The sequence below is a fragment of the Uloborus diversus genome, chromosome 9 (genome assembly GCF_026930045.1).
Source record: "Uloborus diversus isolate 005 chromosome 9, Udiv.v.3.1, whole genome shotgun sequence".
NCBI lineage: Eukaryota > Metazoa > Arthropoda > Arachnida > Araneae > Uloboridae > Uloborus > Uloborus diversus.
In genome coordinates, this window is record NC_072739.1 from 28,336,555 (window position 1) to 28,355,353 (window position 18,799).

At 36.7% G+C, this 18,799-nt stretch overlaps 1 protein-coding gene across 1 annotated transcript; it reads right to left on the reverse strand.

Annotated features, from left to right (window-relative positions):
* Nucleotides 1-11,390: 11,390 nt before the first annotated feature.
* LOC129230124 (uncharacterized) lies at nt 11,391-18,547 on the reverse strand. Its single transcript, XM_054864528.1, has 2 exons — nt 18,125-18,547; nt 11,391-11,793 (listed from the first exon to the last, which is right to left on the reverse strand). The coding sequence occupies exons 1-2, from the start codon at nt 18,544-18,546 to the stop codon at nt 11,391-11,393; spliced, it is 825 nt and encodes a 274-aa protein (XP_054720503.1). The 5' UTR covers nt 18,547.
* Nucleotides 18,548-18,799: the final 252 nt, after the last annotated feature.

An 18,799-nucleotide genomic window follows, 5' to 3' on the forward strand; every position in this document is an offset into this window, starting at 1 on the left:
GTATTGCTAATATGTTTGTTTTAATTAGCCTTCCATATCTCAGAAGGAATTGTGACACACCCTGTACTGTTACGAGTCCGTGTTACTTCCGACATCTTTGAAGAACTATGCCCTTTTAGAAGCACAGCAAATTTAATTAAATTGCTAAAATATCCAACAATTAATGACAATATCACAAGACATCGGTAAGCATGCATTTACATCCAAATACGATAAAACACTAAGACAACTCACAGCTCATACAGTACATATGCAAGATGCAACAGAACTAAACACACTCAAAACTAGACTTATTATTGCGGTGGTAAACCTAACCTATTGTGCGCAGAGCCTAATCTCTACGTTATGACATTGCCAGTTTGATCCAAATATAACTTCGGAGTGGCTCCTTTTCGAAAATATTCCCGTAAATTCTAAAAGTTACTGGAGTTATCTGTTAGATTCGAAAAAGGAGACGTATGATATGCCCTCCCTTTTTTTTCTTATTCAAGTGTCAAAACAGCATAAATAAATCTAGTAAAAACTTGAATGCGCTTGATAAATCACGAAAATTACAAGTTACTATCTTTAGAATAATAGGAGTTACAGGACTTAAATTTGCATAGGAGCTCACCGGAGCAGAGCTCATGCACTTATTTTCAACTTTAAGCAAATTTTAAAATTTTAGGCGAAATTCAGACTATTTACGCGAAAAAATCAATTGTGCAGAATATAGGGCTCCTACATTTCTCTTTGGTAGAAATTAGGCACTGGAAAAACGATACTTGTAGACATTTGATTTGTATCTCAAAAAATCTCAAACTTTAAATCAAGAGTAAAGTTGTCAGTTGTTCAGAGTGAAGTCCTGCTAACAATAACGAATGCAAATAAAAGAAGCTTTCACGTGCTTTAAAATAAGGCTTATCAGACGTTCCGGTTTGACCGGGACAGTCCCGGTTTTCAGACAAAATCCTGGTGTCCCATCCGGTTTACTTTACGTCTCAGTAAAAGATAAATTTGATTACAGATTACCAAAAAAAGTCTATAAATGATTAAAACTGCGAAGGATTATTTAGGATAACTGCATTGTGTCATTTGTAACATTGAAAAGTTAAATTAGTATCGTATTAATTTGTGAAGATTTTTACAACAAGATTAAAACCCCCAAAAGACCTTCTAATGTAAGTCCTAGATCAGCCAAAAGTATATAGTAGAATCCATGTCAATTCAACAAGCGGCGTAACCTAATGGTCTGATTTTTTGAGCTTAACATATGTTAAAATTCATAAACAAATTAAGAAATTCCCCTTTTTTTGAGCAATCACGATTGCTCATTGCTTTCATTTGACTGTTTTTGACGTTCCTTTGATTTTTCCCACCGCCACCCTCCGCACCATCACCGTGGACAGGCGGGTTCCTCACGATGCTGCACCTATAGCGAAAGCCGTCTACCGCATCCATGTCCTACAAACACGCGCATACATACACAACTACACCTACACACACGCGCACATACACACACAAACACACACGCACACACACACACACATACACACAACTACCCACACATTCCTGCCTGCACACAGACACAAACACATATGCCTACACACACATACACATCCCCCCCCACACACATACACATACCCCCCCCCCACACTTATGCCAGCACACAGACACAAACACACATACCCCGTACACACAACCCCCCCCCCCCACACACACACAAACACACATGCCTACATACACACACTCGTGATCGCGAAAAACATAATTTGAATTCAAGATGTCAAAATTCAAATTTTTTTTTTTTTTTTTTTTTTTTTTTGTTTTGCTCAAAAAAAATTCTGGGCCGAGATACAGGCCGCCAAAGATGACGGTGCTGTCATGATTTCTCACTTGGGATTTTCGTCAAAATCTTTTAAGTACATTATCTCAGGAACGGTAAGACATTTTGTTGTGGTTTGTTTTATTTAAAAGGATATTTTTTCTTGTTTAAAAACATATGCAACATTTTGAAATATGTGCTTTAGTTTTTTGTTCAGTCTTCTGAAAAAAAAGTTTAAAATAATTTTTTTGATTTTTCTCAAAAATATCAATTTCAAAAATTTCCATTTTTTTTTACAGTTTATTAGTACTACTGAGCACTACGTTTCCTGAAAAGGAGAGCTTCCAATTTTTCGTTTAACAGATTTTACAGGCATTTGGAAGAATGAGGGTTTTTAAGGAAGTTTACCTAATGGCATACCAGAAAATTCAAAAACATTTTTCGCAATAAGTGGACAGAGAACACTATTAATTAAGTTACATAGCGAGATTTTCGTTTTGAGTCTCCACTACAATTTTTATGAAAACAAGAACGCGATCTCCAGCCGATTCGCTGCATTTCCCCCACGTAACCTTTCAGTGTAGCGCCGAAAAAATAGCTAAGCGCAAAATGCCATCTTGTTCTCACTAAATTCAATATCCTGATTATCCTGAATAAAATGGCGACTCAAAATGAAAGTTTCGCTATATGACTGAATTAAAAGTGTTTTCTGGCCACTTGTTGCGAAAAAACAAAAATTGCGAAAAAACAATTTTCAGGTGTGCCTTTACGTTAAAGTTCATTAAAAACCCGCATTTTTTCAATTGCCTCTAAAATCTATTAAACTAAAAAGTGGAAGCTCTCCTTTTCAGGGAACGTAGTGCTCAGTGGTACTAATAAACTGTAAAAAAAATTTTAATTGACATTTTTGAAAAAATAAAAAACAAAAAAAATTTTTTTCGAAAGACTGGAAAAAAAAGTAAAGCACGAATTTCAAAATGTTGCATATGTTTTTAAACAAGAAAAAATATCCTTTTAAATGAAACAAACTGCAAAACAATATATATCTTACCGTTCCTGAGATAATGTACTTAAAAGATTTTGACGGAAATTCCCAAGTGAGAAATCATGACACGACCGCCATCTTTGGCGGCCTGTATCTCGGCCCAGGAACTTTTTTGGGGAAAATAAAATAATTAAAAAAAGTAATTCTTAATTTTTTATGAATTTTAACGTATGTTAAATTCAATAAAATCTGAAACAATCAAGTTACTTCCCTTGTTGAATTGACATGGATTCTACCATATGTAAATATTGTTCAAATTTTATTCCTCATTCAAAGTGCTTCTTACTTAAGTAACTTATAAATATTAACGTGTAGGAAATAAAATGTTAAAAATTTTCTGCTTGTGTTACTGTTACTCTGGTTTTGGTTCATAATTGGTAGCCATTTAGTCACAGCACCAAGAATGAGCTACCCTCTAAAACTGTAAAAACAAGCAAAGAGTATGTACCACTTTGAATATCTGGGGGGGGGGGGATTCCGGTGTCCCCGGTTGAACATTTCAGAAATCTGGCAAGCCTAATTAAAATGATTGTTAGTGTCATCTTATACATATAAAATCTGAGTATCTATCTATCTATCTATCTATGTCCAAGCTTCTTCTCCCGAACGACAGTGAACTGACCATCGAACCAGGTATCGATGGATTCGTAATCTTCCCGTCTTCATGTTTGGCTATTTAACATAATCCTCCAATAATAATTAGCGGAGATATCAATTAAAAACTATTAATTATGACTCTTAGATTTCAAAATCAAATCCCTATTTTTCGAAGGCTTTCCTCCATTCAAATTATTATTCAGTGCTTCATCTCAACTTTCCGCAACAACGCTTTTATTAAAATGTATAGCGGTGAAGAAAATCATTGAGATGAAAGATCTGTTGCCATTTCTTTTTCTCGAATATGAACAGGTAAAATTCTTGTTTTTGTTTTGAGGCTTTTCCTGTAATCAGGGGATTTAAATTGTTTACTTTTTTGGGGGGTTTTCCGCAATCTGCCGCAAAACTACACTGACTTTTTTTTTTTTTGGTTCAAGCCTGAGTGTTGAACTCGCGTCACTTGACATAACTTTTATTTTTTAGGTAGCCCCATGCAACGCCGGGCACGCAGCTAGTTTGTTTAGAAAAATTTGTCAGCAACCAGTGCGGATAGTAGAATTCTTTGGCCAGGACAGCATTTTTTAATGAAATATTCAAACATGCAGATCCGTAGAGGCGCACGCAAACTGCGCAAGTCGGCAAATTTTTTTCCATAAAGAGCACGGTTAATGCGTATTTTTCAAACTTGCACTATGCACTATTAATTTAGACTAGAAAAATCAACCAGAAAACAACATTAGTTAACATTTCAAGATTTCATCCGCTGATTACTACAACTAGGTAACTGCAGATTTGAATAGAATGTTTTACTTTTGGTGAAAATGTTTGTTCGAAAGAAGGCATTACCGATTCGAATGGAATAAGATTTAGAAGTGCTAAGTTAGTAACATTTTAATCAAGACTTCACATTCGCTAAAAATCGTGGAAAAAACATTAACCTGTTGAGTTTTCCTCGAAGCGAAATGAGAGGAAAAAAAATTAATTGTAGTAAACTAGGCGTTCATCTCATGATTTGACAAAAAAAAAAAGTTTGAGAGTAGTAAAGTTCAATCCCGTTTATTCGAACTAAAAGCAATCCAGACGATCGAAAATCCGGATAGTGTGAGTAATACGCAACCAAATCCTTAAATACGCTCATTACAACAAAATCATTATTTTGTATCAAAATTGCAGAGAGAGCTGTTTGCAAGGTTAGAGGGCTCCGCCCCCTGCTCGTTGGTGTTCATCAGCCCCCGAAGATTGCATCGCAATCTTATTTAATTCGTGTTAAGATTTAAATCGTCTATTAGAAAGAATCAGATTATAAAGCGCATTACGAGTTCCGTTCCGAACAAATTGAAAATCCCCCTCTCCCACCATTAGAGAATGGAATTTAAGTAAAGAGTTCCTAATTAGAAAACAATCCCACTCCCACACGAAGACAAAAGGAACTTGATAGAAATATACATAACCGAGATATTAAAAAAAGAACAATAACGCTTTGAAGAGCACCCCTTCCACGGGTTCCAAACTAATTTGCACACAGTTATAAATGCTAAGGGGCTCCTGAGAATTACAAAAAGGCAGTTTTGTACAGTTGAAATGTCGCTTTCAAGCTCGTGGTTTCGCTCTTTAGCGCCGGGCTTGAATTGAGTAGAGCCTAGGAATTTTCGCTAAAATAGAAACCGTTATATCTACTGTTCTTAATTAATTCATAAAATTGGAATACGTTTTATTTGATACCAAATAAAATCTCTTTCGAGCGACATAGAATGTTAAGAGGTGTGGGAAATCTTTCATATCTTCAATAGGCAATTTTCATGAAATTTTAGCTTAAAAAAAATAATCACAAAACAACTAAATCTAAATATAAAATAAAAACCCCAAAGTGCAAACCCTCATGCCTCGAAGTAATTTTGTACAAAACTTCAAGACTGTAGGTGCTATGAGGTCTACTGGACGCAGGCCCGCCACAGACAAAATTGCACAATTTCTTTGACTGGGGGGGGGGGGGATCGGCATTCTTTCTTTAATATATAGGGACATTAAAAAAAAACTCAAAACAATTTTTCACATCAGTGGTTTTTTGCTTTTTGGATCAGTGGTTCTCAAACTTTTCACTACTGAGAACCCCTTGGTACCCTTCCGAATCCTGAGCGGACCACATACGATAGAAAGATGATTTTCAGAACAATTATCTGTATTAGGTGAAATGAGATGAATTCAAAAGTTTTCTTTAACAAGCTTATTTACAACTATAAAAAGTAACTAAAATTAAAATTTTTTAAAAACCCCGGCTGAGTAGCAAATGTAGAATCAAGAGGGAAAATAGCAATTCCTTTGAAAAGCCTTACTTATAATAACTTAATTACAAGTATTTTATTTGTAAACAAATAGAAATTGGCAACAGATAAAATTTTTAAATCATTGCGTTTCCTTTTCTTGCCGGCTAACAATGAATTCGGTTACCAATCGCGTGAATAAAGGCTCAGCCGTATTTAAAATCTACTTTAAAAAATGTTAATAGTTCGAATTCTGTAAAATATGGAAGTTCCAAACACATTCTATCAGACGCAGAAAAAAATTACTCTTTATTTTGGTACTAAATTTTTAAATATGTTTTCATTGCAAAAATCGCGAAAAACCTTTCAGAGGTTTTTAATTATTATCTTCGTTAATTAATGTCATCCCAAGAAAGACGCAACGCGTTTAAGCACATTCCCCTCGATCAACTGATCAACTCTCCTTTCGAACAAAATTAATTTTTCAATATCGGCACATCCGTTTAGGCGCTAGAGCTCCACACAGATACGTCAAACGTATAACCCCCCCTTCCTTTGTGTGTCGGGGGTTAAAAATGGTTTCTATTAATTTTTAACCCCCACGCATTAGTTTTACATTTTTAGCTAATGGATATTTGTACCGTATTTGCGAAAATAATTTACAGATCTGCCAACTTTTGAAAATCCAAAATCGTAACAGCATTTTGCAGTGGAGGGGGTGCTGCTGCTGAAACAGTGATGAATTTTCAACAGCATAAAGAACAAAAAAAAATTATACTGAACAAATTTCAAATATGATACAGAAAATATTGATACGGAAGACAGAAAAATTGCATTCTTCATGGAATTATTGGCCGTTTTTCCGCTTTTTTGCCGAAAATTCTATGACTGGACATCATGCAACATTTGAAGAGCGATGCTTGTTACGCAGAGACCCTCAGCACACGATTAGAAATTTAATTTTCTGAACTTAACCATATAAACCGCATGAAACTAAACTTTTTTTTTTTTTTTTGCGTTTTTTGGGTTAAAAATTAAAAAAAACAGAAAATCGTAATTTTTGACCCGCTTTCGTAGCGTCTTGTTTTAAAGCTGTAATTCGTAGAAACTACGATTTTTTTCGTAGCAGTTGGCAGCTCTGGTATAATCCACAAATAACATGAACTTGTATTGGCATATTTTATTTTAAGCATTTTACGGTGCCGACTTAGATTTTTCGATTAATCCAAGTCGAATGTGCGAGATAATTTTCGGCTTTTCTCGAAAACTACTTTTTTTTTTCATTTTCCTCAAACTTCTGAAAAAATATCTGCTACTGAAGTGATGATCACTATACATTTTTTGGTAAAATAACTATTTAGGTTTTGTCAGTTTCAACGAACAAATTGTCTTTCCGCTTCTGTTCAAAACCACGTTATATCCAACTCGAAAACAAGTCAAAATAACTCAGAATCAGCTTGCACTCACCTGAACTCGTTTAATCCACCTGTTGCACCTCCGTAGGCACAGATCGAAGTCTTGAACAATCTTTGTATCGACAACCAAGCCGTTGAAATCCATCCGAGAGCCTTAAAATCTGAATCCACTCAAATGTGTCTGCACTCTGCTCTACAGTACCTGTCTCGACAGTAATCTTAAGCACCACCAACAGAAACAGTGAATTCTTGTGTGCTGTCAGCAAAGTTACAGTTACGGGTTCGTTATTTTAAACATTTTTGTTAAAAGTATAAACAATTATTTTCGGTTGGTTATCTGGTTCGTTTGACTGAGTTTTTTTGGCGCAAGAGACTTAGTAGGTTATACTGCGTCGAACGATTGTTGAACAATGGAAAGAAGAGCCAAAAAAGTAATTTTTATTACGGAGCAAAGAACATAAAACTTCAAGAATTTTCAAAAAGTAGTTAAAACAAACACATAAACGAAGTTTCAAACTAAATGAGAAATAATTTAGAGTAATATATACAAATACAAATGTGACGACCAGAAACAGGCTCTGGGCCCAGCTAGGCTGGTCCTAGTCAATTAATTAGTCCCCAATGAAGATCAATAGCCCTCTTAAAGCTATCCACTCCCTTGCTCATTACCGCCTCTTCCGGTAAGCTATTCCAAGTGCCCACAACCCTGCTAAAGTAATAGTTTTTCCTGATTTCCAAGTTAGCCTGAGATTTAAAAGCTTAAAACAATGACCCCTTGTCCTGCTTTCCCCGCAAAAATTTAATCCATTTACATCATAAAACAAAAACAAGACATAAACAAGGACATAAGAAAGAACACTAAATAAGAGGCAAAAATCCAATTATTTTTGTGGCAAATTGAGAGTTTAACACAATAATCTTACCGGTGAACATATTCGCACGGCACGGTTTTATTATTATTATTATTATTATTATTATTTAAATCGTTGTAACTGGTTTAAAATCTGACTTAAATACTCCTTTGTGCCACACTACGCCTAAAATTAGTTTTGTTTATGCATAACTGGTGCTTAGTAGCGTATAAACGATATAATCAGTAGCAGAAAAAGCTTGACAATATCGATTTTCAAACATCATCTATGCACTATTAATTTAAGTTAGAAAAACAAACCAGTCAACTTTTAGATCATAAATGTTTTGCACCTCTTCTAGTTTTTGAGAATAAATCAGTCGTATATTACGTAAAAAATTAATTTCCTTCAATTCCGGATTTTTATTATTATTTTTTTATGGGGGGGGGGATGTCACTTTAGTTGCCGGTAAGTGATACGTTCTGAAAACATTCTGCAGCTATTACACCCCATTGGCTTTCATATTTTTTTCTAACGCTCTTTCAATATATAGTTCTTAATTCCGATATAAACCTGTGGGTCGATGGCTGCTGTGAACACTAAATTTATCCACTTGAAGTGGCAGAAAAAGAGAACTTTCAGTCAGTTCCTTTTTTGATCTATTTTCACCCGGAAGGCCGACATCTTATGCCTTTTTCAGGTTATACTAATCAAGCCACGGTCTAACCGGGGTTCGAGCCCGGGACCAACGTGATCTACCGGCTATACCACTAGGGAGCCGAAAATCGACAAGTAACTCGATGGGGCTAATTATGCTACAAATATTCAATCTCTTCCAATTCAAACAACATCTGTAAGCATGTGTGCGCTACATTGGGAAGAGATAAAATGGAGGGAGTGAAGACTTTCGTTCGGTGAAGTCAGGACCCCGAGTCACGTGATAGATTTCATAGCAAAGTATTGGAAGAAATCTGGTTTGTTTTGCTTGTTTCACGCAAAACATGGCAACCATTCATCGTTGTTGAGTCACGTGACTTGGGGTCTTTGGGTCAGCTTTTGCTAAGCCAAGAATTGGACTTGCTCTCTCCATTTGAATTCCTGCTCTAAGGTGCAATACTAAGTAAATTGCTATTTGACTGCACCACTATGCGTAAAACTGAAGAAGTATCCAGTGCTCAGGTTCAAGAAAGGAAAGAATATCCTATTCCTATTCAGAGTCACAACTGACTACAACTGTATTTATGTCGAGGACTGCATACTGAGTGCCTTGCCTCCATTATTTTATATACCGATAGATGGCAGCACCATCACCGGATCGAACAGTTAATGAGAATTTAGAACTAGTCCAAGAGCTAATAGCTACCTGGTGCTAGCACCCCCAGAGGTATCGTTTCACTTGGAGGATATTGAGACCACGAGCATATTTAACGTCGCCCAGTCCCCTTTAATGACGACGGTGGGTCTTCGACCAGCGAGGATCGAACCGAAGACCCTCCGGCCGCGAGTCCAATGCCTTACCGATCAGGCTACCACGGCCCTAAAGGAAAGAATATTCATATGCTGGGGTCTCAGTGGCTGAAAGATCTAAGCGTCTTGCTTTGGCAGCTACCTGCGTACAGTAATGAGATGGCGGGTTTGACTCCCGCTGTCACTCTGGATGTAATTTTCCTCTGTATGGTATATAGTATGTTACCTACAACATAAGGATCAAAATAAAACATGTAAGGGAGGAAAAACGCTTAGTCTATAGTCCTCAAACACTGATCTCCCAAACACTCCTTGAAAAGCTTCTCATGTAACATATAACTGCATAAACATGTTTCGGGGTTATATGGTACCTCTTTTTTGAGACCAAAGACGCGAGTTCATGAATGTAAAGACAAATCGCACCCCGTCAAAAATTGAAGAAGTGAAGACTTTCATTTGTAAAGGAAAGACCCCCAAGTCACGAGATAGGTTTCAAAGAAAAGCACCAGAAGAAATTAGGTTTCCTTCGCTAGTTTCACGCAAAACGAGTCAACCATTCGTCGTTGTTGAGTCACGTGACTTGAGCTCTTTGCCCAAGCTTTTGCTTAGCCAATGATTAGACTAGCTCCCTCTATTTACTAATTCCTGCTCTAAGCGTTTTACGCAACAGTAGTGTTCAGTAATTTAGTCTAAAATCATACTTTACACAAAAAAAGTGATGTTTACTAATTAGTTGTTGTTGTCTTAATTAATAGTGCATACTCAAAGTTCGAAATTATTTCATTTAAATTATGAATGTTCAGTGATATGTTACTATTGATTATATCATTTTTACGCCACCATGCACTGTTGTAAGCTATCTTTTCGCGAGTTGCGAGTCAAGAAAGAGCATTAAATGTAGATTCTAAATCTATAAGCAGCAGGTTTTACCCAAGTTATGAGTTGTGTCACGATCCTTTTTGCCAGGGCGCGATATGATCCACCGCTCTGCTAATTTGTGCGGTTTCAACGTTGTAATACTTTTTTTCAGTCCACATAGTCTAAAGTTATCCAAAATAACCGTTCAGGTTTTTGAAACTATAACGTTATCTATATACATATTTTGTATGTAAGGATGTATGTCCCGGGTAAACTTCAAAACTACTGGGCTGATTTTAACCATTTTTCAACACAGATAGCTACATTATCAGGAAACAACATAGGACATAATTTACTTCTAAAAACCTTAGTTTTAAAAAGTTATGATGGAAAACAGTAAATTTCATGTAATTTCCCCATTAAATGATTAAATATAAAACTCATTGTTACAAAAATTCGTAGCCTTACAATAGCATCATTAATAGTAATCATAAAGAAAATTTTGAATTAAGGCTTTTCCGGAAGCAAACATGTGTGTGAATTTAAGTTATTTAAATATTTGGAAACTTTACTTTTTGCACACTTAGGGAAACAAAGTTGAGAGCTTTTTTTTTTTTTCTGTATGTATGTACTATTTAATTAAATAAATAAAGAGCACGGTATTTTAGTGCTCTTTGTTAGTTCATATTTTGGAAATTCTTCAAATTTTTATATGCTCAAATGTTGTGCTTTCGTTTCTAACTGAATACTATTTCGTTATTCATACTTATTGCTATTTGACTTTTATGGGTAATGAAGGAGTTAGATTTTTAATCACGTCAAAGCGGTGTGTTTTGAGTTCTTTTAGTTATAAAAGAAAAACGAATGAAATTAGCGATTGTTTATCATAATTATTGCTGACTCAGGCAACGCCGGGTATTTTTGCTAGCTCATATCATGTTTGTGGAGAGAATTGAGGTAGTTGCAGATCAAAAACTTAATATTTATTTTTCTAATTAACATGATTTTTTGGTAGTGAACTTCCCAACTTTGTACAAAAAGATAGCAGGAACAAAAGTTGCACAAGCTCTTCTATTCACAGTCATGATAAGCTTAACATCGGCAATCTCCACAGCCACAAAAGAAAGAAGCATTCTCACTGAACGACAAATCCAGGTAGTCCTTTAGCTTCTGTTCTATAGGCAGCGAGTAGATCCCTTGAGGAAGTTCGAAGCAGTCCCGCAGACGATCTCGGACTGCACACCTGGCGAGGTGCTTCAGGGTTCTCGGCACGGATGGTCCGGCCGCCCAGTCAGGGAACAGAGGGGTGTAGATCATGTCGATGAAATCTTGCGAGACGTCATTCGTCTTCAAGCATTGTGCAGGGACTGTTGGGTAAGGCACGGCCTCGAAGACTGTTGTCACCACTTTTCGAATGTCCAGCTCGCAGCCTTTCCTCAGATCGAACAGCAAGCGCAAAGTGGCAAGTGATTCATTGTGTGGAATGGTGATGACACTGGAAAAAAAGAGTCAAACCCGCTTATCAGGCCCGTGTCCAGATTTTCATAAAGGGAGGGGTTTTAATCTTACCAGTAGGGGGGGGGAGAATTCAACCCCCTTAGAGCTTTTAGTTTTACGGCAAATTGCCGATCCCAGTTTGGCGTTTATTCACATGTAAGGATTGCTGTATTCTTGAAGGATACCTCTAGCTGTACAAGTTACCAAAGTATTCCTTCGTTTCACAGATTCGCTTTAATCAAACTTTGCTTGCTTCTTTTTAATTAAATCTGTTTACTATGTAGTATATTTCAATGAGTATTAAAAACTCTTTACAAATTCTTTTATAATGTAGAATGTATATCAGGTTGTTATGTTCTGAAATAATACTTAATAAACTAAACAAGAAAGAGCTCTTTGCAGATGCAAATTACATAGCCAAGCACATTCAATAATGCATCTTCATAGATGTAACATATGCCAAATTCACCATAAGCTCCTTACAATAAGCAATATTCTTTCTTTGCATTGGTAGATCATTCATCGGTTCGTCCGCCATACTTTTTCCCAAATATTACATCAGTTTGTAAGGCTTTAGCAGTTGTAAATTGCAAAAAACTTCAGAGAGAAAATTAAAATAAATAAAAACGCTGAACGCAAACTTTCTCATTAAAGTAAATTTAAGTCAAATATATATTTTCTTCATTTTGCTTATTTTTTCCCCAAGGGAGGGGTTTAACCCCTAAAACCCTCCCCTTGGACACGGCGCTGCCGCTTATTGGAATATCGGTTTAAAGAATATCCTGCTTGATGCAATACATTTTCAATATACCAAACCGTTGTAATTTGTCATTTTGACCCCGGATAATGAATATCCCATTTATTAGATAATTTTTCGTGGCAAATTGGCTCTTCCATTAAGCGGGCTCGACTACTCATAGTTCAGATCTATTCTGCCGGTGGTAAGTTAATGGCAGCACCAACAGAATAACTTTAAGAGATATTTGAAGAAACGCCTTTTTTATTCCCATCAATAAAATATTGAAATTTGAAAGTTAAAAAAAAAAATTGCTTTATTTTCAGCGAAACCCAAATTAGTATACATGCAATACACAGACAGCCGGGTTTATACTGAACTTCATGCAATGTACTGTCAGTATATTGCATGTAGTTTTGCTAAGCCCTGGCTTATAGAGGTGGTAACATACTACTTAAGGCTAAAATTAGTAGGTTTGTACCAGTGGCGGATTTACCATATCGAAAATGTCGCAATTTAGATGGGATCTTACTACATGAGGCTCCAAGAGGGATGAGAAACATGAAAAATATTTTTCGTAGTTCTTTAGTTCTAAGGTACCCCCAAAAGTACATTGCGACGAGCTACCAAACCTGTAAATCCATCACTGCTTCGAACAGTAAAACGAAATCGGATACTCGGGGAAAATGCAATGATTCTTTATAACCGTTCGTCGCGAACCATGATCGCAAGCCATATGCTATTAACCAGATTGTTATTAACCAGAGCATGCCCCAAAGTTGCACCACCGTTAAGATAATATAGGAAGTTTTGCCTAAGGTGTGGGAACTCAAACCCAAACTTAAATCCCTAACAATTCATGGGAATAACTAAACAATAAATACTTACTGAATAGAATATCATTATCAGCAGGCTTGGAGGAGAAGCAGAGAAAAAATATCCCGTGCAGAAGTAAAAGTAATTCTCGATAAAATGCATAGCACGGTCAAAACAAGAATCAATTCCAAAAAACGCATTGGAATAACTAAAAAGAAGGTGCTCGTTCAATATCATTATGTTGTATACAAGCGCGAATCCAGAAAAGGGGATCATGGGGGTCGTGATCAAAGTCCAACAAAACTGGTATAAATATTCGACGTGAGCAAGACCAATCCAGACAAATTAAAGCTTGACCACGGATAGAATGGCGAATGACCTTGAAGTGAAACATCATTTGTATCATCCGTAATAGGTCGACTCTGCCAGAAAGTACCGAATAGTAAGAGGCACGGTCTCGCTTATCCTATCTATTAAAAAATAATACCAAAACACTTATCAAAAATGATACAAATGTTTTTGCTTTAAGGTCATCCGCCTTCTTTTCGTGGTCAAGCTACACCTTGTTAGGTAAACTTAGTTTTACAGGGCTTCTGAAAAATTCCTTTTCTGTAAGAACATTAGTTTTCAAGGTTTTTTTTTTCCCCTAGTCGCATGACTGACCTGGCACTCGGAATTCGGCAAACCCTGGCGATGAATGAAACTAGCTTCATTTACGCAACCAAAAATAGCCCAAAACTGGGTCTCGGAGACTTTGTATTTTGTAAATTTCGGCCCAATTCCAGCCCGAATATTCCTTTAATGATAGATTGTGCACTTTCTATAATAAGCCCCTCCAAAACCATATGCTGGATGTGCCGTTGTTCGTAGAAGCCATGAAGCATACGCCCATCGAGAAGTAACAGTAATAGATCCTAGAAAGGCCCCTGATGCAATGCGTGGCACAGAGAAGTCACAAGAATAAATCTCGAAAAAACGCATAGGAATAACTAAAAAGTAAATGCTCATTGAATACTACTATCATCAGGCATAAACAAGCGTGGATCTAGAAGGATCATGGAGTGTATGACCCCCTTTTAAGCGACCAAAAATAGCCTAGAACTGCGTCTTGGGACTTAATGTTTCGAAACTTTCTACCTTAACTATTTGTGGCCGAATATTACACTTATGATAGGTTGTGCTTTGATGTTGCTCTTTCTACACGCCTCAAAAGTAAAAGTGAAGAAAAAATGTGCTTAGCGTCATGAAAATTGCAGGAGCGATATAGTGGTGGGATGGATTGGATATACAAATGAGTAAAAAGCAGACAAACATGAATGTAGTTTTACTTTTTCGAGTATCGAATGGGTCTACCTCGCTATCAGTGAGTTCATTTTTAACCGACTTCAAAAAGGAGGCGGTTATCAGTTCATACCGTATGTATGTTTTTTTTTTTTTTTTTTTTGTTTGTCCACTCATAGCGTCTCACCTAGTGAACCGATTTTGATAATTCTTTTTTTAATGGATAGAGGATGGCTCAACTTAGGTCCCATTACTTTGTTTGACCATATTTGTTCTTTAGAAAAAAAGTTATGGGCAAAAAACAGTAAATTTCCCTATTAAATTATTAAAATAATATTGTAGCGAAGTTCGCCCTTTTCATCCGTGGATAACGGTGGCTCAGTGGCAGAATTCTCGTCTCCCACACGAGCAACCCGGGTTCAAATCCCGACTAGGACAAAGTGAATTTTACTAAAATTTCGTTTCTACTGTTTCCCGTATTTTCTCGAATGTTCTATTAATTTCTGTATCTTTTCAAGTCTGGAAAGTTCCAGCACTTTTCAAGTTGTGGAGATGTAACGTTCATTCGTGGTTCTGAATAAAGATCTCGAGTTGAGACTAACGAGTATTTGCTTCATTTGGCTTTCACATTGTCTTCGCTATCTTCATCTACGCGACAATATGAAACTCATTGTTATGAAAGTTTGGTGCCATATAACTGTAACATTAATAGTAATTGTAATGATAATTTTGAATAAAGGCTTTTCTAAAGCAATACAGTGATATAGAGCCGCACTTCTTACTCGGTAACTTCTTATTTTTACTGAAATATCTACATTTACACTAAAAAGAATGAAATAAAAAAAATTTGAAAAAAAAAAATAGAACCGACTTCAAAATTGCTCCAAAAAGTGAAAAATAATTTTATTCTTTAAACACCATCGATAATACTTTTAAATATAATTTTTGAAGTTGGCGCAAAAACAAAAAGTAAAATCCATTGTAACCATGCTTCGTTCATATTTTTATCAAAAATTCATCCAAACTTAGGAACGAAACATTTATATCGTTACTCAAATATGCTGTCATCAATGCGTAATGCATGTGGTAGTGAAGAAACTGGACGTGGTTAAATTTATACTTGTAGTTGAGTTATGGCTGTGAATGATTTTATCGATCGTTTTTGCGCCAACTTCAAAAATTATGTTTAAAAGTATTAGCGATGGTGTTTAAAGAATAAAATTATTTTTCACTTTTTGGAGCAATTTTGAAGTCGGTTCTTTTTTTTTTTTTTTTTAATTTTTCTATTGGTTTCTTGACTTAAACTTTTAGCCATGCCACATCCACTGCTGCGAGCAGATTATGAAAACGAGATCCCACAGGTGCTAGATGGGATACAGTTGAAGCGGCTTCCGGCCAGGGAAGAATGTTAAATTCGGCCATTCTGTTGCGAGTTTGCAACGTGACATGCGGCCAGGATTGTCTTGCTTTAATATCTTATTGAGTGCGGCATGAAACAAAGGTAGAACAACAGCTTCATAACCGCGGTGGATGCAGCGGTCCGCGGCAAACTGCCATCAAAGTGTATCAGATGCATCCTGTTATCAAATATTATGCCACCCAAAATCATGATGCAGTTACGTGCACGCGTACCAGTCACGTGTAATCATAAGCTACTCACTACAGGGCTAGACACCAGTTGCGGTATCATTGTCATCGTACCTGGACCATAAAATGACATCAGGCTTTGTTCGCAGATGAATCTCGTTTCTGTCGATGGGGAAATGACGGCCGTCTAAGTGTATGGTGGTGATTCAGATAAACACTACGAAAACTGATCATGGTTTTGAGTGGCATAATGTTAGGTCACAGGACGCCCCTGGTACACAATGACGGCAATTTTACAGAGGAACGCTATGTCGCACAGTTGTGGAGCCAGTTGTTCTGCCTTTGTTTCATGCCGCATCCAAGACGGTATAACAGCGAGACAATGCCAGGGATCATGTCCCACGGCGAAATCGGAAGAAGCTGACTGGATTTAACATCTTTCCGTGGCCGAAAGGTTCTCCAGATCGGAATGTAATCGAATACCTGTGAGATATCATTGGATGAGACATGAACTGAGGTCCACTGGCACATACCATTGACGATCTGCTCACAGCAGTGGATGTGGCTCGGGTAAAGTTACTCAAAAAACAATCAATGATCTCATCGATAACATGCTTCGCTGGATTGTGTTTTGTATAGCTGCCCGAGTTGGACCTATTAGACACTGAATAAATTGGTTAATTTTTAATCATTTTTGTCTGTTTTTTAAAATCATTTGCGTATCAATCACACCACTATTTCTCCTGCAACTTGCATGACGATGCTCACATTTTTTCTTGGTGCTACGATTTTACTTTTGAGGTATTAATATTTATAATAGGGTGGTTCGAAAAAAATCGATTTTCTTATTTCGGAACCGCGCTACCTCTCAAAAGTTGTAGTTTGAAATCCTCAATTGGGGGAAAAAAATTGAGTTGACATCTTCAATTCACACATAAGGCTAAAAGTTTGAAAAAATGTCAAAAATTGAATTTTTCAAAAATTAATTTTTTTCTCTAATTTTCACAATGCAGCAAACATAAATTACCAGTATATAGCGTAGTTTGAACCTAAAAAAATATTGTATAGCTTTTACATGAGATCTTTCTTTAGTTCGAGCATAGGCCTTGAAATGAGCTAAAATTGCATAGTAAACTCGAAATTTACAAAAAATCTTATGTAAAAGCTATACAATATTTTGTTAGGTTCAATCCACGCTATATACTGATAATTTAAGGTTGTTGCACTAAGAAAATTAAAAAAAAAAATTAATTTTTAAAAAATTCAATTTTTGACATTTTTTTTCAAACTTTTAGTTTTATGTGGAAATTGAAGATGTTAACTGAGAATTTTTTTTTTTTTTTTTGAGCAATCACATTGCTTATTCTATTCATTTGACTGTTTTGAACTCCCATAGTTCCCCCCCCCCCTCCGCCTTCCTCAGCAGCACCACCGTCGACCGGCCCCTCCCGATGCTGCTCTTCTAGCGAAAACCGTCTCCAGGTTGCGTCCATATCCTACATACATACACAAACATCACACACCTACACACACACCCAAACACACACTCCTACATACACACACATGTGATTGTGAAAAACATAATTTGAATTCAAGATGTCAAAATTTAAGTTATCCCCCCCCCCCCCAATTGAGGATATCGAACTACAACTTTTGAGAGGTAACGCGATTCCGAAATTTAAAAAAAAAATCGATTTCTCCGAGCCACCCTAGTGTATAATGCTCCCTCCAAAATCAGATGCTGGGCATGCCTTTTGTTGTAGAAGACCTGAAAAATAATTCCATTAAAGGGTTTTTGGTGACAGATTCCTGATGCAGTGCTTGTCATGGTAAAGTCACAAAAATAAATCCCAAAAAAAAGGCAAGGGAACAGGGGCAGGGAATATGACTAGCAAAAGAAAATACTTACATGAGAGAATTTTTATCTGGTTTGTAGAAACCATGAAATACAATCCCATGGCGAAGTAAGAACAATAAATCCTGGAAAGTTCCCCGATGCAGTGCGTGAAACAGCAACAGGTGAGCAGCCATCCAGTTGCTCGTATCATTCATGTCGATTCCTTTGGCCATGAGCATGTACAAGCGCGATTTCTGCTCCACGCAGGCGTTGATGATGTATTCCAAAAAGTCAGACAGCACCCCACTGAAAATCATGGAATTTTCATGAGCTTCAGCGGCGTACAAGTTTCCGAAACAGAACATTGCGAAGACATCGCTCATGAAGCAGGTGTCCAGCACTTGTACCAGCTGCTGTCTGTTGCTGAAGTGGCAGATCCAACACAACCTGACGGCGTCTTTCAAGTCCTCCTGATAACTCTTGTCTTTCTTCATGTCTGGGACACGAGAGCAGATGTAGCGCAACTGCTCCAGAATCAGTTTTAACTCAGAATGGAAGTAGTTTGCTCGCGGGAGAGTAGCCATTTTGTGATGAAAAACAGCTAGAAAGAGAAATGGTATACAGAATCAGAAAACACAGATGCAAATTTTGAATTCCTTGCACATAAAATGACAGAAAGAATTCGGATGTATAAAGTGATGTAAAGAAAAATTGGTTTAAGAAAAAGCTAATATTGGCACCCCTTAA

Bases quoted from the DNA above. Each gene is read 5' to 3' on its own strand.
- LOC129230124 (XM_054864528.1), bottom strand. From the start codon at position 18,546: ATGAAGAAAGACAAGAGTTATCAGGAGGACTTGAAAGACGCCGTCAGG. The intron at 11,794-18,124 runs GTAAGTATTTTC...CTTTTTTTCCAG, and splicing joins CCAGATAAAAATTCTCTCAT to TGTCATCACCATTCCACACA.